General features: G+C 34.4%; 1 protein-coding gene across 2 annotated transcripts in view; it reads left to right on the forward strand.

Annotated features, from left to right (window-relative positions):
* BTBD9 (BTB domain containing 9) overlaps window positions 1-24,681 on the forward strand; it is a 114,916-nt gene that overhangs the window by 7,167 nt on the left and 83,068 nt on the right. For both annotated transcript variants that reach the window (XM_088161286.1, XM_014893174.2), the window contains exons 4-7: window positions 493-856; window positions 2,747-3,011; window positions 4,806-5,025; window positions 8,733-8,852. In XM_088161286.1, the coding sequence (XP_088017412.1) occupies window positions 493-856; window positions 2,747-3,011; window positions 4,806-5,025; window positions 8,733-8,852 (969 nt within the window). The remainder of the gene's footprint in view (window positions 1-492; window positions 857-2,746; window positions 3,012-4,805; window positions 5,026-8,732; window positions 8,853-24,681) is intronic.

The raw sequence follows: 24,681 nt of genomic DNA on the forward strand, positions 1-24,681 counted from the left end.
TCAGGAAATGTTTATGTAGATGAGATAAACATGAGATGAGTTTCTCTATGAACTTTTCAGGGTGTAATCATCTGTCTATTGAGTGTGACCTTTTCTGTGGGAATGTTTCCCAGCACATCAAATCATTGTGTTCAAATAGAAAAAGATAAATACCATGTCACAGTGTTATTCTTTTGACCTTCATTAAATTGGATTTTGAAAGTAGTTTCACAAATTCAAGAGAAAGATAACTTGAGAACAGGAGAGTACTACTGCAAGGTTGTTTTAATTTTCAGAGTATAAATGATGTGTTTCTATGGAATATATTCAGATAGCAAGTTTCATTTTGATGAATTGGAATTGCGAAGAGAATATATATTTTAAAACTAGGAGTACTACTAATCCAACATTTTTCTTAAGAAATTGGGATTTTTCAATAGAAATACATTTAATATTCAGTGAATTTTGTCAGAGAAATAAACTACTAACTAAACTAAACTCTCTTCCTTATAGAGCATTACTGTATGGAGGAATGAGAGAATCTCAGCCTGAAGCAGAAATTCCTCTTCAGGACACCACTGCAGAAGCATTTACCATGCTGTTAAAATACATTTACACTGGTCGTGCTACACTACGAGATGAGAAAGAAGAGGTTCTTCTTGATTTCCTAAGCCTAGCACATAAATATGGATTCCCAGAACTGGAGGATTCCACGTCTGAGTATCTTTGCACAATACTTAATATTCAGAATGTCTGTATGACTTTTGATGTTGCCAGTCTTTATTCTCTTCCCAAATTAACTTTTATGTGCTGTATGTTCATGGATAGAAATGCCCAAGAGGTGCTCTCCAGTGAAGGCTTCCTGTCACTTTCTAAGGTATATCTTTTGTTTGCACTTTTTTCCCCCAGGACTTTTAATGGTTATACAATTTTGTGATGAAATACTAATGAGGGCACCAATTAAAAACTTGTGTTAGCTCATAGTTATTTTATACTTGTGAAACTGTGACGGTTGGAAATATTCAAGAATTCATATTTTATATTTCAGCTGAACTGAAAATCTGTTCTGAATTTTTTAGGTATTGACCAGTCAATATAGCTAAATATACTATATCTAATGGAGTGCTCTAAAAGATGGCAGCAGATAATTTAATTTTAATTTATCTTATTTCGTTTATTCCTGGTATAATATAATTTGGCTTCTGAATGCTGCAGAGGAGCAGTCAAGTATAGACTTGAATATGACAGAACATACTTTGTTCTATTAATTCCTTCATATAGTCTTCATCAGTGATGGGTGATTTTCTGCTGGGTAAACTAAAGCATTCTGGAGATTACTGTGATTTATATTGCTGATTTTCATCATGTTCTGAACTTGCAGTATATGGTTGTGTGTGGTCGTTGTGACACACACAGAAAGAGAGGGAGGCAGACACACACTTGACTCCAAGTTGGATAAACAGGAAAAGAGAGCTTTATTTACATGACATGACTATTTATGGAAATCTAACAATAATTGTGGATTGGACAGTGATGAAGAGACATCTGACTCCAACTGGCTCATCACAATGTCAGTCAATTCTCTCTTCCTCCAAAGAGGAATGCAAACAATCCACTGTTTATCAGAAAGAGTATGAGAAAATATAAAAAGAATGTATCAACACTCAGAAGGCTAGAAACAGGTGCAACAGTGGTGTGGTAGGGTGGTTTGGGTTTCTTGTGTGTTTTTTGTTAGATTCATAAATACTTGTGACTGAGGCTGTTCTATGAAGTTGAAATTTTGCACTTACTCTAGAGCGGTCTTTGGGCTGGACATAATAGTGAGAGAGTGTTTTCAAGTAGTGTTCACATGAAGCAGCAGAGAACCTTGAATGAATTATGCTTTAATTGAGGGTTTTAAAAGTGTTTTTTCTTAGGGGAAAAGCTGTGAAGGGTCTATTCCTTGAATGAGTATATGACACTGCTGTAAGTTACTTGTTAAAGGAAAAAAGATTTTTTTTCTCTCTCTCTCTACTTTGTCATGTGCACTTTGTTAAATCTGAGCTCTGAGAGTGTATTATCTATAAAGAATTGAGCAAACATCATTCATCAGGAAGAGCACACTTTGGCATAGACAGTCCCCGTATATATGAGAGATCTTTCCTTTTTCTAGACAAGGTCCTGATTATTCTGCTAGCTAAATGAAAAACAGAAAGCTATTTGATTATTTTTGTTCTCTTTTTGCAACCAGTGGGTTTTCTACATGAATAAGAGCCACTGGAATTTTTACCTGGTGATTCTTAGTTGGTACTGAAAGACATACAGAAAAATTGTGACAAGACAGAAATCCCAAGTAGTTAGAAACGGTCAAAAACGTGATTCCAAGCAAAAAAGGGATTTTTCCTCATCATTGCTCTTATAGCAACTTAAGTTTAAAGGAATATTTTGAGCTATACTGCCAAGTCCTCAAATCTCTTGTAGTATTCCAAAGTAAATTCGAACTACTGAATGGTATTATATTGATTTGATTATTCTCTACGTTTCAATTTCTTCTAGTGATTTTTGTACTATTGCCTATTATTTTGGTCATGGATTCTGTAATTCTTGCATAACTAAAACAAGCTACAATTTCAGGGAGTCACCCCTTTAGAGTTCTTTTTAATAGCTGCAACTTAAAATAGCCGTTAATTTTTGCCTTATTTGAATTTCCCTTGATTAAAAAAATCAAATTTAATTTAATTTCAGTTTATATAGGGGTATATTTTTTGTTCTTATTTCTCTTTTCTAGGCTGCTCTTCTAAGTATTGTACTGAGAGACTCATTTGCAGCTCCTGAAAAGGACATTTTCCAAGCTTTGATGAACTGGTGTAAACATAACCCCAAGGAAAACCATGCTGAAATCATGCAAGCTGTACGTTTGCCACTAATGAGTCTAACAGAACTACTGAATGTTGTAAGACCTTCTGGATTGTTGTCACCTGATGCCATCCTAGATGCCATTAAGATTCGTTCTGAGAGTCGGGACATGGACCTCAACTACAGGGGCATGTTAAGTAAGCATCAGGTTTTTTGTTTGCTTCCTTCTCATTTAGTGACTGCATTTGTCTGGAGGATATGGTTAATTTGTGGTTTGAGTCTTCATCTACTGCTGTGTGTTATAAAAGGTTTGCAGTGTGAAACATCTTGTTATGTAACTGCTCATGTCAGTTTTATTTCTCAATATTAGTCACTTATTTTCTTGCTTTGTATCTCAGATATTGCTCAAACATGAATGTAATATTTTCCTAGAGCAACTGCTAATTTAATAGAAAAAGTTTTACAAAATCACTGAAAATAAAAATGAATTGGCTGTGAGATATATTATATTTAAATGATTTTATGTTGATAGTGACTTGTTTCCTACTTCATAAACATTTGCAAAATTTCTCCACTACTTATGACTTTTCTCTTACTCTTTACATGCTTGTCTAAATAGTTCGAACAAGTCTCTGAAGTCATTTTAATGGAAGCCTAAACAGTGTAAGAAGCCTTGTGTTTGACTTTTTTTCTGTGCTCTCTGTTAATTCAACAAGAGTATCCAACACTCAAGCTTTAAAAAGATATTGTTAGCCATCTAATGTGTGAATTTGACCCAAAGAAAGGAAAAAAAGTAAATCTTTAGGAGTCTGCACTGTATTCTCAGTCATGCATTATGAGCCCTGAAAATTACTGCTGTCTTAGAATTGCATATTCTCTTTGTTCTCCCTTAGAAGTTATAGTCATGAATATTTAAACATATGAGTTTAATATTAGGATATTGTAAAAGTCTTGTCATGCGAGATGTTCTGTTGACACTGCAGTAGATTAATTTGAATAAGTCAAATGGTCTTTTCTGGCTTCTTTTCCTGGATATTTATCTCCACAATAAAATTCTCCTAATCACAGTTTTTTGGAGAGTGGAATTTCTTTGTTGTTTTAGTACTCATTTGGGATCTTGAAACTTTCTATTTGTGGGAATGTTGATGACCACTTACAACTTCAAATTCTGTTCTTTAGATGTCAAATTTTTAACACCCTGTGCAAGTTCATACTTTTGTTGTCTACCTGCCTGAAAAGTTTGGGGTAGCTTTTCATCATTTAGGTTTCAGATCATATCTTCTAGGATCTCTCCTCGAACAAGACTGTTAAAAATGTCTTTTGAAGAGGGCAGTTTGCAGAGTATTGTTCTATATATGGTTGAAGTTAGGGGCCATTTTTCCCAGTTAGCTTGAAGGAAGCTGTTCCTAGGACACAGGCTTATTACTTTAAAATGGTGGCATAAAAATTTTGCTTTTCCATGTGAGTTCAAAGCCCAAGTAGCCAGAACTTTCCCATTTCAATTGAGTTCATTTAGCTGTGCATGGTACTGGAAGCTTGTATAGTTGTCAAAGGAGCATATATGGCTTTACTGCAGTATATACTACTGCAAATTCAAGATACATCTTGTACATTTAAGTTTCTTCCATTTAGGGGAACAAAAACCCCATGCAACCCAAACCAAAATCAAATAACAGTTGACGGGTGCAACAGAATTGTAAAATCATGAAGGGGACTGAGAATATGGCTGCTACATAATAGTAAATTATCACAGCTTTATTACCATAAAACATGTAGGAGATACCAAATAAAATTGAAGAAGCTACATTTTTTGATGCCTCTTTTTTATCTTCTTTTTCCTTTTTTTTTTTTTTTCCTAGAGCATGTGTTTGTGACCAAGAAAATATACTAGCAATAAATCTTTGGTCTGTCCTAATAGAGTTGATATTCAGAACATCTAATTTGCAATATGAGAGTGTAAAATTTAAGCAATTATTTCCTTTTTTTCTTAGTACCAGGGGAGAATATAGCAACAATGAAGTATGGAGCACAAGTTGTAAAAGGGGAGCTGAAGTCTGCTCTGTTGGATGGAGATACTCAGAACTATGACCTGGATCATGGATTCTCTCGACATCCGATCAACGACGACTGCCGGTCTGGGATTGAGATTAAACTGGGCCAGCCCTCAATAATCAACCACATCCGAATTCTCCTGTGGGACAGAGACAGTCGGTAGGTGCCAATATATACCTGCATTTTGTACTGCAGATAATGTAGCAGTGCAAACTATAAATTAAATATTTTGTGGAAACAGCATGATAATGTTGGAGATGACAGTTTCAAGGCTTATTTGAAAACAACCTGATTTTTAAATGTAATTTTCGTTACTTACACACCAGATCATATTTAGAGATGTTAAACTACCTTAAAGTACTTAAATATTTTTTACATATTTGCATTTCAAACATTAAAATATTTTTCTTGCAATTTTTTAAATATAACTGTTAAGAAATTACACTCTTTGACACTAAGATTGACTTGATCTTGGAGGTCTTTTCCAGCCTAAATGATTCTATGATTCTGTAATTCAGAAGTAATAAAATTTATTTAGAATTTGAATTACCAACTGGCTACAGTAGTTATTAGAAGCTGCTTCATGGTTAGACTGCTTAAATATGAATTGTCATAGATGCCATAGCTAGTTGTTACTGAGCTACTTTGGATTATTATGGAATGTATGAAAATTCAAATTAGGCTCATTTGAGCAATTGAGAGGCTGCTGAAGTAGAAAAATAACAAGGTTCTTTTTATCTGACATATTTAATATGTTAATCTTGCAACTTACCATGACAAGGATGTTACAGTTTAGTAGACAGCTCAGCAGATAATCATAAGCTGTTAAAAAAAATGAAACAAGCTACTTATACATTTATTATATATCTTATTACCTTTCTGGGAAAGGATTAATTTTATTTTATTTCCAGACTAACAGTTTAGTGTTGCAGAACAGATGCATTTTGCTTTCTTCACTAAGCCATGTTATTCTAGAAAGTTTTAGTTAGGGTGGGGTTTTTTGTAAATATAAGTAAATTTTAAAATATGAGTTAGTTACTAATAATGCAAAACCAATTTTTAATTTTTGCTATTTAACTGTTTCAAGGAAGTTCTCCTACTTCAGTTCAACTGAAATCTGTTTCACTCCTATTTCTTTTGAAAAGATCAAAAAGTGGATCTTTGAAGATATAAGCAACTGCTTTATATAATACTATACTAATTGTGCCAGAAGATCAACCAAAATGATCAACCAACTTTATAAAATCTGAAACAGTACTAGAAATATATTATAATGAGTTCTCTAGCAATTTTTAGAGAATTTGTATAACTGGTAAAATGCCCCTCATCTTCAGGGCATAACTTTGCAGCTGGTGACACTCAGGTCAAAAATGTTCACCTTGGGACAAGTTTTTACAAAGTTAGCTGTTGCTTGGTGTCCTGTGTGCTTCATCTGAAATTTGCAGAACAAATTATTATTGCTGGCAGAACATCTCACAAGGTGGATCTATAGAGATTTTTGTCTTTGTAAAATACTGAGGGCTCAAAGTTTAAGATCTAGTTTCTGTGTTCTGCTGATTTTTAATTTTTTTAAAATCATTCTGATTTCTGTGGAAAGTTTGCTATTGGGCTTTCTTTTGCTTTCCAACAGATATAGTAGTGGGATTAGCTCTGTCTGTCCTGTGCAACTGGACTTCGATCATCCTAGGTGTTCTCTTCTAATTCAGAATATTCTGAGATTCTCTGTGCTATGAATTGTCGAGCTTTTTTCCCTTCAGTAACTCAGCTGTCTAAAATAAATAGAAATGGAGGCATTTAGAGTACTTGGTCTATTTGTGGGCTCCTCAGTATAAGATACTGGGTTTCTGGAGTGAATTTAGCAGAACACCAAGATGGCAAAGGCTTGAGCACACTGTTTTAAGATAAGCAGGCTTAGAAGGGAGAATTTGTTGCTCTTCTCACCTATTCAGTGGAAGAATATAAAAAATACAGGGACAGAATTCTCTTGCAGCTGTGTGCTGAGAGTGCAAAGAGCAGTGGACACAGGCAAGAAGATAAATTCATATTAAATACTAGGTAAACAATTTACAACAGGGTGGTTGAACTTGGAAAGAGTTTAACCAGAGAGGTGTGCAGAAATTTGCCAGCCAACATCTTAAGGAACTTGCTCTGAGATTGTCCTTGCTTTTTGTAGAGATCTTTTCCTTTCTACAGTCTTTGTCTAACAATTGCTGGCCACTAAACTGCATCTTTCTCATGGGATATGTGAATAATGTCTTCTGAAGAGGTGTTTTAACACCTATACAAACATGTATAGATCTGTACAGCATGATTGCTTCTTGTTGAACAATTTTTTAAACTACTCTGTTCATTTTAACTGTCTGTGTAAAGCTCTGGTCTATTGGTTATTCTTAACAGAACCAAATGGAAACTAATAGTTCAGATGTGTTAACAGCTTGAATTTTAGCTGTAGAAGTGCTAAGGGGAGTAGCCATCCAAATTACCTCTTCAAATAAGATGCTATCCAGCCTTAAAAAAAAATTGAAGGCATGCTATTGTATATGATAATGGAACTGCATTTTTGAGATAATATTTTTTTGTTTGATATCTTCAGAAACCAAAAAGTAGCATGTGATGTGTTGGTTACAAATATATGTTAGTTAACAATGATGATGGGAGAACCTCTAAATCCTCAAGGCACAGAGGACTGTCAGTAACTTTTGTATACAAACTGCTCAAACTCTAAAATTTTGGGGCCTAGTTTGATCAAGTACACATATTTTAGTAATAGTAATGTTGCTAAAATACATTGTGTTTGTGTGGGTTGTGAATATTACACATCTGATAGGTGTGAATAGGAAAGCTGGTTATGCAATTGACATTTAAAGACTTAGCCAAGTATTGGCTTTCCAATACTATTCCAAGGTATTAACAACTATCTAACATTTTAAGGATTTTTAAATAATACTGTTTTAAGTATCTACTCTTTTAAGTCCTCTGGAAAATTGGAAACATTAAGAATAGTATTAATGTTTAATAAGAAATGCTTGTATAGAACTCTTTAAGAGCAACTCCTCTTTAAAAATCAGTGTGAAACGATGTTCAGTGCTGTTGAAATGCCTTTCAATGTTGCAGACTAGTGCCTTAGGACACAGAAAATACTCTGAAACATATATTCAATGACTTGCAGTTCCACAAGTGACGTTTCTACTTTATTCTAAGCGTTACAGTCATGGATATAATAGGGAATTAGCTGTGACTTATAAGTTCTAGTTTGGGTTTGCTTTCTTTTAACAGCAAACTATAAGGTAAACGTAACTGATAAGCAAGGGGAAGACACAGAAACCAGTTAGTGGTTTTTTTATTTTCCATGAGGTAATTTTTGAGTGTGTAAGAAAGTAATGACTGGCTCAATGATATATTGTAAACAACTGAAAGGGTCAGAAGTGAAGAACAATATTGGTGAAAATGGTCATAAAGTAAATTTGCTTTTCCCAAGTGAGGAATTTGAATTTGCATTTTTGATCTAGTAGTTGTTTTTCATTTTTTCTTTGTTGATTTGGCAATAGAAATAGTACCGTATGACTGGTGGTTTAGTCTTATTCCACAAGGAAGGAATACAAATAATAATTTTTATGGCAGAGTCAAAAGTATCCATTTCATTTTTTGAGGTGTAGTAGTCTCATCTAATGACTGTGGATGTTTTAAATCATTCTGAAAATACTTCTTAACTGTGAGAGTTTCTTTTGAAAGCTAGTTAGAAAATAGGGATCTGGGTAAGGAGCAAATAGTTTTCAACAAAACAGAAAATCCAGAAGATAGTGTAAAATTGAATACATAAAATTTATTGACTTATATTCTAACCTGTTTTTTTTTACAATCCGTAGGTCTTATTCGTACTACATTGAGGTGTCCATGGATGAGCTGGACTGGATCCGGGTTATCGATCACTCAAAATACCTCTGTCGGTCCTGGCAGAACCTGTATTTTCCTGCCCGTGTCTGCAGGTTAGTTCATCACTGTAATATACAGTGTCTAACATTAAAGAATGTAGGCACCAGAATAAGTTGCTGTGTTTTGTTACTTCATTATGTATTTCTGAAAATGTATCGTAGCTCAAATTTTATCAGCTGTGCTAAAAAATAGTTTATCTTAGTTGATATAGTTGATTTAGTTTTATAATATTCTGATATTAATGTAGTTTTCTGATATTAATGTAGTTGATACAATGCAGGTGTCTGGTTTGAAAACTCTGGTTTTTCCATATCTACATATTTCCTTCTTTTTTGTTGTTTTGTTTTGGTTTTGGTTTGTTTTTGTTGAGTCATACTTACCTGTTTTTTGTAGCGAATGCAGGGTTTTTTCACTCAGTAGCAAACATCATTCCTCAACTGCCTAAATGCCTAAATTCCTAAACTGCCTAAACATTATAAATGTTTATAATGCACTTACATACTACAGAACTTGAAAATGTATTTTTATGTATTATGTATTTTCTGCTGTTGCACTGTTTTAAATAGCTGTAAAAAGGAGGAAGGGGAAAGTTAGGACTAAGGAGCTTTGAGGAATGCCTCTCATGTCCAATTTTGGATGCCACAATATAAGAAGGATATTAAACTATTAGAGAGCATTGAAAGGAGGGCAATCCTGGAGAAGAGGAGAATGAGAGGAGATCTCATTGCAGTTACACCTTCCTTGTGAGGGGAAGAGGAGGGGCAGGCACTGATCTCTGCTCTCTGGTGACAGTGACAGGACCTGAGAGAATGGCCTGAAGGTGTGTCAGGAGAGGTTTAGGATGGATATCAGGAAAGGGTTCTTCACCCAGAGAGTGGTTGGCCAAGGAACTGCCTCTCCAGGGAAGTGGTCACAGCACCAAACCTGACAGAGTTCAAGAAGCGTTTGGACAATACCCTGAGGCACGCGGTGTGATTCTTGGGAATGGTGCTGTGCAGGGCCAGGACAGGGACTTTGAAAAACTGAATTGAGCTCATTGATAGGGAGGATACAACCTGTAAATACCAAATATGCTATCATCAGTAGGTTTTGGGTCATAGACCCTGAGAGGAAATGACCTGTATCGTAATAATTATTCTGTAGACATAAGCTTTTTGATTGACACGGCAGCTCTTGGAATCCCCATAGAGAGAAGTGCTTTCTTTTTCCCAAAGAAATCCTGTTCTTTTCTGTAAATCACTGTTCCTCATTATCATATACACAAAATGGTGGGGAATTTCTTGGAGGTGCAGCTTATTTGAAGAGCAAGTGGAAGAGCTGAAGAGAAAGTAATGTAGCAGCGTAAGTTTATGAGCACTTATAGTTAAGGAACAGTAACCTTAAGGCAAAATATGAGTTCTCAGCTGAGTTACCATAATAAATAAGGACAGTTTAGATAAGGTTGTTCTGTAATTTTTATTTACATCAGTGAATTGAAGCCTGAATTATAGTATGAATGTAGCATTTGACTAGCATTTGCTATTCAAAAATGGCTATAATTTACTGTTCTTTTATGTATTTTTCCCCCTGTCTATAGGAAGAAGACTATTTAAAATGTAATTAGAGATGTAAAATTGCTGACAAATTTTTGAGGAGTTCCACATTTAGAACTCTTTATTTAATTATATTAATATAAATAGTTAGGTATTACTTGAAGGTTCACTCTTGTTTGACCAGGAATTTTCATCAAATTTCCTCCAGGAGAGAGGCTTTGAGCAGAGGAGGCTATGTGCACATAGATATTAGTATTAAAGACATATTTATCTGTCTTTTAATCAATATTCTGTTCAGAAAGAAGTAAGCAAGGACTATTAAACTTGTGTTTTGTCTCCAATTTCAGTGTTTTGTGATAATGTACTTAAAGTAGTTGTTTACTTAAAAGAGTTAATTTAGTTATTTCTAGTATACTAACATGAGCAAAACAGAAATCCTAATATATATAATGTTTTCTTGTCACCTAAAAAAGAGATGTTCTCCAGTCTTGTGAGCACAGATTTGAAGTATGAACTAACATGAGATTGTCAGAATGTATTCTTTTAGTATTTGATATTCTGTTTCACAGGCATGTTGAACGTGCTTATCAAGGGGCAGATACGTTTTTACACATCTTATATGCTCTGTTTTGCTCAATGCTGCTTCTGTTGTAGAGTCTTGTTTTAGTGTTGCAAGTCCCAGTGCCAAAATTTTCTTGCTAATGGACAACAGTATAGAGGTATGGAAGCATCATGTTATGTTCTGTCTTCTTGCCATTAGTTTTGGCATTTTACTCTTTGTCTTACAATTTGAATGCATTTTTAGTAGGTAATCGTGGACTGAATGCCTTATCAGGAAGGGCTTCAGATAAGTGGTGGCTTGCCTTTTTTAAATTAAAAAAAAAGATATTTTAGCTCAAAGTGCTTTATGGGGTCACTGTGTAAGATGCCATTTTTAGATGCAACAAAGAATTGAAGAGTAGAATTATTGGCTGGGGATTTTTTATTTGTGTGCCTTTTTCCAAAGTGAAGGAGTAGAATATGCCAGATTCTGTACAGGTTGTTGAAGGACAGCCATTTGTCTGATGCACTAGAACAATTGTTCAAACACAGATTATAAACAGGATATGAGCCCTGCAATATTAGGCAAGCTTAGTTGCCTTTTTGAGTTACCTTTCACATAAATATTAGCTGTAAAAGGTGGGAGCTGTCAATGTCTGAACTGATATGTTCATCCAAGTTTTAAGAAGCTACTCAAACATTTCCATGGGCATAAAAATTGATGAAGTGTCTTTTATTTGCATGTATACTGGTTGGGTTTTTGTTTGTCTTTTTGAAAACCTGTAACTTTCCTCTTAAGCAAATCCATCCATGTTCAATTCTACAAACAATGCCTTTTTCATACAAGCTGGATTAAAAAAATGCAACCACTTCGCCTGTAGTTGCTAAGTAAAATAGATAATTTTATACCACAGTGAATTAAGACCAACTCAGCCACCTAAATGAGTAATTTGTCATGTGTGTCATAGTCTCCATCATGATTGGATTCTTTTGATATATGGAGTGATTTGGAATATTCACAATAGTGTTGGAGTTGGGGCATTCCCACAAAAGATAATTTATACTTGGCAAAGCACATATCAAACCATCCAAACTGGATAGGGAAAGTCAAGTAACGTGATAAGATTATTTACACTCTTGGCTTCTTCCTTTTATTTATATGCTCCAGTCTGTCTCAATAGTTTCAGAGTAATTTTTGCCAGCCATAACCTCTGTTAGATTAATAGTTGAAAAAAATGGAAGGGCAGTAACTGAAGACTGAAATTCTAGAATGAAAAGAAGATAAGATTGTTTGTGCTTTCTCACACACATCAGATGATTTGTTATTTGTAGAATATAATGCCTGATTTAAATAAACAAGCTCATTACTTGTTCAGCTTAGTCAAAGCTTAGTATAACAAGAGAGTGTTGCTGTATTTAGAGGGGTTTTAGTAAAAGAAAATGTTGAGTATAATGTATGGGGGGGTTATTGACATAATTGTTTTAGACTTTTAATTTTTACTTTAAATGCTTTTAGACTACATTATTCTACCAGCTTTGAAAATTGAACAGTCATATACTAGGCAGAAAAAGCAAGTAACGGAGCGTGATTACAGGGTAGTCTTTTTCCCCCTTTTATTTTTTCCAGTGTAGTAGTGTATTTCTTAGAACTTCTTTTGGTCCTGTTTTCTTTGTTTACACTTTTATAGCAACTTTCATGTAGAGCTGAAAACTCTTTAGAGGGGAAGACAGAAAATGTTCATGTAATCAGCTTCCTGTGGAAGTTAGGAACAAGTGTCAGGTTCACAGTTACTCCATCTTCCTCTTGTAGCAGTGAATGTTAAGACTGCTAAAGGTCTTTGAGCAGGTAATGCTATTTTCAGTTTTATCCTTCTCACTTTTTTCATCCTTTCATTTTTGTTTTGTGACTTCATCCTTTTGCTTCATCCTTGACCACAATATTTGAAGAACTGCATTAAAAGAATTACAAGAAAATTAAAAAAATTGAGGTTTCATAATAAGACAAACGTAGCCACAAGGTGTCACCCCAATAATGGTTTAAAAGACTTTCTTTCTGTTTACACTCCTTTGATGAAAGTGTTATTCCTACATGTGCTTTTTTGTGTATTAAACGTCCCAGATTTTCACAATCATTCTGGTTTGCTCTTTATGCTATAGAGGGAGCAAGTACAGAGTTAGTACATAAAATCAGAAGGAAACCTTCAATTAATTTTTCGTCTTTAGTCTGACACTGGATGATTCTGTGTTTTGATTGGGGAAGTATTTCCCTAACCAGAGCAATTTATAGTCTGAAATCAATGCTATTTTGTCAGTAATACCAACATTCAAAAATATATAGAAATGGTAAAGAGGTCAGATTTTGTCTGTATTTGCTATTATTGTCTCAGCTCTTTTTTTTTGGTGATTATAATAGTGTGATTTATCAAAAGGAAATATTAATTATTACTACATAAACATTTGGTCCTGAAGTATGTTTCTATTAAGAGAACTGATAGATGCCTGTAGAATCATGCTGTAAATGTGGGAAATTATTTAAGCGTATTATTTTTCCTGTTTTTAAAATCTGCTTTAACCTGAAATATCTTGAGGTTTTCTAATACTCGTGTGTTGAATTAATAGTGAAATAAGGGCCCTGTCTTTCCCTTAAAGCACTTGGCTGCTATAGAAAATGTGGCATTAGAATTATTTTTACTTTAGAAGGTGTATTTGTATTTTAAATGTATTTATTGGTGCAGAGAAAATTACTTGCCTTTCCTTTTATTAAGCACTGATCATACTGGGTGGATTTTTTGTTTAGTTCTTCAACAGTTTTTGCTACTAATGATTACACCATTTGTAATCCTCCGCCTGAGTGAAGTCAAATTAAATTGTAGACCGTGTCTCCTGAACATTGAAAAAATGCAAGAAGAGTAAATTTTTCTGTATTGAGGCAGTTCTAAACTCAGAAGTGGTAGTAGTTGTGGGTAATTATTTTGCATGTAATGATATGCAAGGAGATGTGATTTTCAAGTGCAGGCCAGACAAAACATTTTTCTTTAATTCTGGTCTTAATCAGATAGCATCAGACAACTGTGCTTTCTACTGGCGGTGCTGCAATAATTTTATTTTTCTTTGTCTCTGGGAGAGTCATTAAAATTAGCTACTGATTAAGCAGCAATGCCTCACTTTCAGCTTTACCAGTATGTCTCTGACAATGTTATCTGTTATGGATAGCCATTTTACAGTTTTCCTGAGCTTGGTGAAATCTTAATGGATAGTAACTTGCCAAAAGACATTCCAAATATGGTTTAATTTAAGAAGATGTTGAAACAAGTGAGGAGTCAACTCTTAAAGCAAAATGCAGTTGAGGCATTGTCCCCCTTGAAATAAATTGAGGGGAAAGCAGCATCTGCAGATCTAATTTAGCACTGAGAGTGTTTTCTATGTGTAGTTTCCACTTTCCCAGTAGGGAGTGATGGTGTTCAGAAAAAGCATGGAGACATCCAAAAGAAGCTTTTGGATGTTGTTTTAACTTTAAAGGAAGCCCCAGTGCATCACTGAGCTAACTAGAAAACATAGACTGAGAGATGCTGGCGAGAGCTTGGTGAGGCCTTCTGTCAGTCTGAAAAATATGTGAAATTTTTCATCAGTAAGTCCTTAGTATCCTTATAAAAGGACTTCTTGTAGATGGAATGGTTAAACTTGGGTAACTGAAACCATCTTTACCTTAGTCTGCATCTGAGAACTACAAATAGTTGCACATGCAACATGTTGGTTAGTTATCTTGCTTGTGCTGTTCTTTGGGAAGCATTGACTTTTGTGTAAATATTGTACTTCTAACTGTGCTGATGTGATGGTGTTTGTGAGTTTAGGAAGAAATCCCAACCTTGCTGCATAATTCAAATTAGCTTTTCTTTATTTCTGGATAACTGAGATTTTAAAATATTTTCCTGAATTTAATATTATTAAGTAATACGTTAATAATGTAATGTCCAGAAATAAGTAAAAATTATCTTGATTTTTATTACAGAAGCATAGTAATAAATAAAAGCAATTTTGAAATGTAAACTCCAGACCTTTGAGGCTTTTCACTGACATTATTTTCAAAAATCAATTTTCATTGCAGGCAGGTTTGGTTTTTTTGTTTGTTTTGGGGGTGGGGAGTAGAGCTCATTTTTATTTCTTGTAAGATGTGATCATATTTAGGAGTCTTTATTGGCATGTTTCCAGTACTTTGCCTTTTAACTGTGAAATAAGAGGAAATGGTTTCCTGTAGTCTCCATTTCACTGAATAGCTGCTGCTTAGTTTTCTGTCTATCACTGTTTAAACATCCTGTTTTCTCTTCCAGAAGCTTTTCATTCTGGTGTTTTCTCTGTTCCTAAAAAAGGTAATAGTCAGATTTTTCGAACAATGTAGATCATCCACACAGGATCGAGAAAGCTATTGCCTCATCTGGGTTGGAGTGTTTATTGATTTAAAAGATCTTTTTCTTCATTTCAGGTTATGTATACTTTTGATCTTAAGCTTGCACTTCTAAATTCAGCTCCAAATGTTCTCCTTGTCATACAAAAGCTCACTTCTCTACAGGAATAATCAATAATATTTTTCATCAACAACTTTATCAAAGCTGCTTTCTTTCTTCTCAGATTCCTTCTCTTGTCTGTCATAGTAATTTCAATTATCCTAACCTAAGGAGCCCAACTCAGCTTTGAGGAAAAGTAGAAAAGCTAATGTGCATTTAAGCTGTTGTTGACAACCTGCCAGACAACTTATCATCTGAAAATGAGTATTTGTCTGAAAAAGTGTATGTAGAGGGTCAATATACTTTGTATAGAAATACCTGAGAAATAGGAAGAGCCTGCCAATCCAGTTTGTTGGACATGAATTATAAAAAAGTATAATTTGTTATTTTATTTTTGCTTTATGGTTTGGAAGAAACAATTAACTTTTTAAGAGACCTAGATTACATATTTCTCATGTTTGACATAATAATAAGTAGGTTTTTTGTAGTATGGTTAGAATTTCTTTGATCTGAATTTTGAGGCATTCATTTTGAGTTTCTTAAACTCTAAATTGTCTTGGAGTCTGTTTTCAGTGTTTCACCTCATAAATGAGTTCTGATGTAGGTTAAAATTATCAGTAATTATTCATCTTGACAATGACACATAAAGTTATACATAAATGCTGAATTATGAAATGTTTGAAGATAATTCTACAGCAAGCTGTATTTTAAAGTTAATGTTGCATAAGACGAGTGTGTTTAAAAGGCATCTTGAGCACTTCTTTTCTTTAAACTCTCTGCTGTGTTTTCTGTTGCACTCCAAGAGCTAGAATTAACTGTGAAAACTTGCCATATATATTTACAAAGACAGGCTTTTCCAAAAGGAAATCATGTTTTGGCAAATTTTTAAGAATTCTGGTTTATTTTAGTTTGTTGATCCATGATAGCCATCTGTTGAAGTTGTTGGATGCCATTGTGTAAAGCATTTTTCTGTATTCCCATATCTTAGCAGATAATGGGCATGATTTGCCCATGTGTATCTGAAACACTGTACCACACTTAAAACTGCACGTTATAAATATTCAAATTGTTTACATGAACCAAGTAATGCACTTCTGTGGACTCATGTTTATGAAGCCATCTGTCAACCCACATTAGGCCAATCTTAGCTGTGGAATAATTTGGATGATAAAAATTTTACAGTAAGGCAAATTTTTCTGTAATTAAACTTGATTCTTTGTTCACAAACCCCAAGTTAGCTTCTGTGTAGCAGAAAGGTAAGTGTATGAGTGGAAAAGCCCTAAAGTAAGCTACTCTTCAGTGTCCTTTTCTCTTCCAAAAAAGCTCATGAAACTTGTGTTGAAGTTAAGATTCTTGGGCTTGGCTTGTATTTGCTCTTTCTCTTGTCACTTTCAATAGGGAGAATGGGGCTTATGGTTACATTTCATGCAGCTTTAAGTAGTTTTTAAAAGAATATTCACTCTTTAATATGAAAGAAGATAGTATACAAACAGTTGAAAATGAAGAATCAAACTGAACAAATTATGTGCTATAGAGGATCAAATTTGTAGAAAATAAGACATGAACGTGTGTATAAGTCTCTTCAACTGACAAAAATTAGTGAATGAAGGAAAGAAAACATATCTATTTTATCTATTGGAAGAAATATCTATTACTCAGCAAAAATACAATGTTTGGGAAAAACTTTGCAAGTGAAAAATGTTTTAAGAGAGGTTTTTTTCCATGGTAGGGTTAATGATACTAAAACCATGTGAGATTTATGATTTTTAGGCTGCTATTGTACTGGAAGCAGTTATTATTTGTAATGTCTCCTAAAAGAAAGAAAAAATGGTTTTTCTAAAACACCACATTCTGCACTTGGGTTTTGATTTTTGCTGCAGAGCAACTTTAAGAGCTTTATACTTTCAAGTTTGTTTTTCATTTGTAAGATTAGGACGAATTTTTCTGTACTTCACAGCAGATGTAATAATGATCTTGGAAATTTTAGATACTGCAAGTAACATCTTTAGTGATCAATAAAGTAGTAGTTTCATTCCTTTTCTTCACACCATTGTCTTTCTCATTTGTACTGGGGACTAACAGCTGTCATGGAAGGTGTATTAAATATTGATTTCTAAATCTGTATTCTGTTCATTTTAATTACCCTGTCTCTGTTAAAGGCAAATTGCAAAGTTGGCTAATCAAGCTGCACTTTCATTAACAGTGTAAGTGCCCTGTTGAGTCAGGTCAGTGAGCACCTTGCCAGGCTGGTCAGGGAGAGGCTGTGAGCACAAACGTCCTGTGTTCCGTCCTCGTACTCCTCTGACCCTGCTAATACATATTCATAAATAGCTTGGCTGTTCATTTATCTAAGGCCCCTCTCTGACTGGGGTGCTATCAGCTGCTTGTAGGTTGTAGTGGCAGCACTTTGCAAAAGCTCATTAACCACTGCATAAAAAAAGTTATATCCAATTTGAGAATTCTTATTTCTTACTCTGTTTCTTCTAATTCCGGTATTGTGGGATCTAGTGAATGAAAGCACTGCATTCACTTGTTTGACTCTTAGTAAGCTTTTGTGAATGTCAAGTGTAGACCCTTCAACCATGACTCTTTGGTTCCATCTATTCAGTTGCTTTTTTGATTTTAGGTGATGTTGGCTTTGACTCCAGTATGTACTCCATGAGGTGTGGAGACTGGAACTGAATGTGAGCATTTGAGATTTGGGTGCAGCAAGCTGGAACAGAATGACAGAGCAGCACTGTTTTGTTTTCAGCACCCTTCCTAATGATGTGCAGTATTTCAGTGATCCCCCCCCTCTGCCATCTGACTAGCCAAAAAAGTTTATTTTCATCTGCAGACTTGGAGACAGCACTAACAAAAATGTGGGAACTTATTAGTTCCCAGGCTACTTAAAAACAAGATTATAGATTTCACTACTTCTGTTCTTGATATTGACAGTACTTTGCAAATGAAAACCTTTTGGCTTTCACGCAATTATGTATGTAACTGTGTGAGTCACACGAGAATTCCAGTTTGGTTCAATTTTTAAAAGTAAGATTTTTAAAAGTAAGCTTCCTTTCAATTGCCATGGTTTTCAAAGATTAATTCCTTTGTATACTTTAGAAGCTAAAATCAAATGGAGGGAGATGAGGTTTTCTGCTTGGTTGTTTAGTTGGTTTGGTTTGGTTTTTGAGGTTTGTTTATTTTCTCCAAAATGTTTGCTCTAAGCCTATCCAGGGAATTTTCTTAAGTTATACAGTATCTATTTTGAGGGAAAGAAAAAACATCCATTTTTTTTTTAAATTCATGACTAGAACTGTAGTCTTAAAAATTAGTGATACATCTGAAGTTAAAATAATTTTTTTTCTCATCCTCCTATGAAGGCTTGAAAGGGGAATTCTTTCAGTTGTTTTGCGGTTTACTTTGCAGTTACTTAATTCTTCAGATGTGTAGGATTTGTAGTAGAGTATTTTATACTAAGTTTCCATGTGATCTAAGATTACTTATTCATTTTCCTATTAACTGATCAGGGACCCTTATTCTTTTTATACCACCAAAATTTGGATAATAGAGTTTAAAAACACCTTCAGTTAAGAAAGCAATAGCTGAAAAGAGTAATGTGTAACAAGCTTTTTAGAGTAGAAATTATGGGTTTAAGTGTCACATACTTGGACATTTGAAAAATTTGAGAGTAAATTATGAGTACGTAGTATTGAAGCATACAATCAATCTTAACTGTACCTTAGGGTATTTTCATATAGCAGCTGTGTTCCCTCAGTGCATATTACTAAGTTTTTTATTTGTAAGATTTTCTTCTAATTTCTATTGAACTTGGCTTTTTAGAATTCTTATTATTTTTTTTATTGTAGTATTGGTAGCAGGACAATTTAATTTTTTTCCAGTTTTGTTAATGATGTTAATGTTTTATTTGGGTTATTTTTGCTTTTTTTTTTACAAGAGAATTCTTGATTTTTATTTGATAGCTAGGAAAACTAAATCTGTGAGAAACACTATATATATGCATAGACACTCTTCCCATTCAGATATTATTTCATCCCTTTCTTTTTTTTTAAGGGAATGATTTAATGTATATTTAGATGAAAACTGATTTTAAAAGTTCAGTAGATCAAAATAGGATGAAGGGTTAGAAGACATTATTGCTGATGATTCCAGCTTGTAGTAAATTATAAAACATATGTAACAGCTGTTAAGAGAGATGACTTCCTGTGTCATATTTCATCTTGCCTTCATAGATAAGTGTGTAAATGAAAGGGAAACAAATTGTTTCAATATAGCAAATCTATATTATTTCTTTGGAGTGAAAATGAATGAAATTGAAATAGTTCACTCTTGGGTGAAGCTGGAGACTATAAATGTATTTTATCCTCTTGGTGTAGATTGACATAATGCAGATTAGTAGTAAGAAAATGTTCCTTGTATCATCAACAGTTGTCAGACATGTTCACAAGTATTGAATTATAGTAAAGTAAAAGGGGTTCGCTGTAGTCACAGGTAATTTGCACAGAAGAGAGTGCAATCCATCTTTTTAACAGAAGCTACTGTTCACTGCTAGAAAATTTATTTTTTCAGACTCTCTAATCCTTTTTTATTCTTTGTATTATGGAAACTTTGTAGTTCCCTATGCCTTGTTTGCACCATCTATGCATCACCTGATTTCTAGGTAGATAACTCAAGGCTCTTTACCATACTCTGGCACGTGGGCATGTGTTGGCACCGTAACATCTGGCAGCTAAGGGGTTTACTCCATAGATGTCTGGAAGTAAATATAATAATGTTTGAAGTCAGCAGCATATTTAGACTACTTTGTTTCATTGTAACAAAATTTTGGGGCTTCTTGAATTAAGGAACAGTCTCTAAGTTGAAATTCTCAAAACATGCATGTTAGAGACAATATTACTTTGTGTCTAATATTAATCTAAAAAGGCATTTAGCAACTGGGGAGTTGATGGGATATTTTGTTCTGTCTCTAAGCTTGTTTAGTGCAGATTTCTTTCAAAAGTTATTGTTGAGGAATCCTCCAAATCATAGGTAAAGGAAATTTGTATAAAGTGATGCATGGAATGTAAACTGTCTGCCCAAATTGGCCCATTTCCTGTACAGGACCTCAGTTAAAAATGAGATGTGTGTTTTGGGATGATTCTATGATATACTTTTTATGGAAAGTGCGGCGTGTAAGAGGAAATAGAATCACGGAATTACTTAGGTTGAAAAAGACGTCTTAGATGGCGTCCAACATTAACCCAGCACTGCCAAGTCCACCACCAAACCATGTCCGTGTCACATCCACACATCAGGGATAACTCACCCACTTTGCTGGACAGCCTGTTTAAAGTACTGTTCTTGAGGAACCTCGTGAGTTTTTGGAGGACTCAATTTATGTATTTTTTTTTAAATTAACTGATTTCTAAATATATTTTCTTTCTGTACTCTGTTTGAACTTCCTTAACACTTTTTCTCATTTTGTACTGTGAATGTCCAGTGTTAGAGCTGTTCAAAAGCAAACAATCAAATTTATTTAGTAGCTACATTTGAAAAAAAATTTGCAGGAGGAAAAGATATACCTAGACACTGAAGAACATCTAGTATCCCATTTTTTATTAAGGTAAGCTCAGTGGTACATTATTTAAAATTGCCATTTTTGTGAAATTCATAATCTAATCTTTATTATGTAGCTTTATGGCTTACATTGTATGCAATTGCTGTGATGCAGTTTTGAAAGTTGAATATATTTGTTCTCTAATCCTTTACCTAAAATGGAAATGTTTCAGTATGAAAATGTTACAGTCATTATATCAATTTCTTAAGTGCACGTGGGAGGAATGGCTATTGATCTAAGAGATTTAATAGTTCATGTTCAAAATCTACGGAATAGAAGTAATATTTTGCATCTGAGTAACTGCTGAGTGTAATCCTTCAGGCAGAATTCTGAAAGCAGCTGTAAAACTGGAAAATTACCTTCTTTTCTTTTTCAGGCGTAACTGCACTTGAATATCTTTGTTCATTTTAGCTTCTAGTGAATTATGTCTACATAAGGAGCTAAAATATGTATTATTTCACTCAGGTAAGAATTTGGTTTAGCTATTAAAATTAGAAACTCTGTGCAGTTACCATGGAAATTACTTGAAGTAGTTGTAGTACTTTAAAGAAAACAGAGGTCACCAGTAGAGTCACAAACAATGAATGGAGAGTGCTTTTGTATGTGGTGTATAGGATCACGCTGATAGAAAGGGACTGAGCTTTTAAGTGATCTCTGCAGCGTTTTTCCTATTTATAGTGGCCTTTTTAAAGGAGAGAAGAGTTGTTTCTGGGGTCCTCTGAACATCTTGTGGTTTACTTCCTTCCACAGTTTTCTCCTTCTTCTGACTACTGGCTTTCTGAATCCGTCATTGCTGCTTCAAACATTGGCTAGAAGAAATGTCTTCACAGTTATAGAGCTTTCCTACCCACCTAGTCTTTCAAGGAGAATTTTTTTGTTGACCTTGTAGTTAATCTTGATTTATGGATCAAGAAAATAATGTACTATTATGTCAGTTCTTAGTTATCTATAAGCTCTAGCCCAGTTAATACAGTAGTTTAATGAAAGTTGGCTAAAATCCTCTTACATTGAGTGTGCAAAAGTTCCACTAAGATGGAATAGACTGATGCTTTTCAGCTTAATGATGCACAGCTTGCAAGAGAAGATTATATATATATACAAATTAGCATCACTCAAGGGGAAGAGTTAGATTTTTTGTAGTTTGTTTTCTTGTGCAGGATGTTTTAGGTGTTCATATGTGGTGCTTTAGAGTGAACTTATTCCATAATAATTATAGGCAAATATTTTCAACATTCTACTTCAGAGTTATTAGATCTGGAAGATACAATGAGTATAAAATAAAGTAGTAAACACCAATATGAAGAACAAAAATGGAGAATTCATATCTAGGTATTCTGAAATACACTTGTGCTTTTCACAAGTGTAGGAAGTACAGGGGATATGTAGTCTTAAAAATAATGTTGAAAATTTTACTTTTTGTAGAATTATGGCCACGCTTCAGTGTTAGAAAAATTCTCATTGATAGTTACTGTAACATTAGAGCTTTAATGAAGAATGCTTTATTTCAGGGTTACTGGAATAATTTTTGTGGCCTATTTTCTAGAATACAGTTTCTAACAGTTTCCAAAAGAACAAATGAACAAGTGCTTGTTTTATGGCATGCTAGAAGATGCATTTCTTTTCGATTCTGCTTTCTTCCTTACACCACTTTCTCCTGAGCAAGTTAAAAGCAGCAGTTAACTTGCACATTAACAATGTCTTGATGCTCACATTCCTCCTCTGTTGCTTTGGGGATCCTTATAGTTAAAAAAACCTGTTAATTCCTTATTTAATCCTTTAAATTATTTTCCAGGCAAGGGCTTAATTGTAAGTGGTTTATTCTGGTTCAAAAAACCCAGGTGTTAAGACAGCTGGTTTCTTGGCATAGCAACTAACACACAGCTGCCATATGCTGTGCTGTCACTGCTTCATCTTCCTTCAGAAGGCCTTGTTGGAATAGTTCCTGCTGGTCTGCCTCTGCCCTGAGCTCAAGGTTAGCACTGAGGCAGGGATTTTTGATGCTGAATCTCACTTTCCTCTTGAAAGGGAAAACATCTGGAGCTCTGCTTAACCTCATATGCCTAAACTGGAAGTTGGGACTCCAGAATGTGTGGGAAACTCTGCCAGCCTCTTACAGAAAGAAAAAACAATTAGCTAAATTACATATAGACAGGAGATCCAAGAATCAAGCTTGAAACTTCCTTTACTTTATTCCCTCATTTTACAGTGGTAGGACATACCAAAAGTCATCAGATTTTTTGCATCATTAGAAATCTTCCACTGGCTGTGGGTGCTGGAGAGCAGGATGATATCTAGTTCGTGAGTGAAGAATAGTTCTTGTTCGTATGAACAGTAATTAAGTAGGAAAATACACTCTTGGTTTAAACATGAATATACTCTTCACCCATAGCACAGTACCCTAGTGACTCTGCAGAACAGTCATGAGTAAAGTGGAAAACTGCTGATTTAATCAGTCCCTTGAGCAGGCTGAGCCTTTGTTTTGATGAGCTGTTCTTCCCCTTTTCTCTGCTGTTTCTGGCAGGGTTTCTATATTTTCTTATATCAATCTTTTTTCTTCTGTGTTTTTGATGGTCTTAATTCTTTGCTGAGGTGGTGCCAGATAGTAACAGTTTAAAGCTATCTCACATTTTTGCCTTTTTTGTTTTTAGTTCACCCTACATGGCTTAATTCCTTAAACACGTTCTCACCTGTAGACAGATATGGTAAAGACAACCAGAGCTCCTCATTAATTTCTCTCGGTAAAACTGAGAGCTGGGTCATACTGCAGGAAAAAGGAAGGCAAGAATAAGTAGTAAAACTTTCATACTTGATGTGGGAAAGGCTTTAATTCCTCACTAGAATCAGCTGGTTTTATTCTGGCAGCACCTTCCTGTACTGAACTAGGAAGATACTTTAAAAAATTTGGACAGCTAAGTGAATGCTATGGTTAGCTATGATACAACAGCTTGTAGATACTGTGTTAATTTGAGGTAAAACAGATCAAATGGTTTCAATAGAATTAGAAGGAATGTTTTGTTGATTCAAAAATGATGGGATATTTTGCTAGATGAGATTTGGAACTGTTTCAGTAAATTAAGTGGCATATATACGGCAGGTAGTCAAGATTATTTGTGTGTATATTTGGATAATATAATTGGATTAATACATAAATACAGCATAATAAAGTACCTGCCAATGTCACTGATTTATTCTCAGAAGTTTCTATCAGAAAATCAGCCTGATAATCACTGTATTTAAAAGGAAACAAATGCTGCACTATTTCTTTGTCTTGATCCAAATTTTTTAGCTCTTAAAATAAAAAAACACAACTATTTCATCCTATTTAAAGACAGCTAGGATTCTCCAGACTTTCTTTAAATGTACAGTATAAGCCTGATAGGGTGATTACATAGTTCTTAAGAATTTATGTAGCTTGTGAGTCTCAGAAGAGCCTGGGCAAATGATGAGAATAGGAAAATGAGCTTTTAAAGTAAAGAAAACCTTTTAAACTGAGGATATGAGGCAAAGGGCAAAGTAAGCTCTGTATGCTGAAGGTAGGATTAGGAGTAAGTGTCGTGCAAAACACAGAAGCATGGCCATGCAAGACAAGCCTGGAGAATGCTTAGAAGAGCTGAACAAACTTATGGAATTTATCATTCAGCCTAGAAAGTATGTTTGTTTTTAATAACTACTATTTTAAACCTTTGAAACTGCTTCAAGTAGTCTATAGTTG

The sequence above is a fragment of the Sturnus vulgaris genome, chromosome 3, assembly GCF_052056855.1.
Source record: "Sturnus vulgaris isolate bStuVul1 chromosome 3, bStuVul1.hap1, whole genome shotgun sequence".
NCBI lineage: Eukaryota > Metazoa > Chordata > Aves > Passeriformes > Sturnidae > Sturnus > Sturnus vulgaris.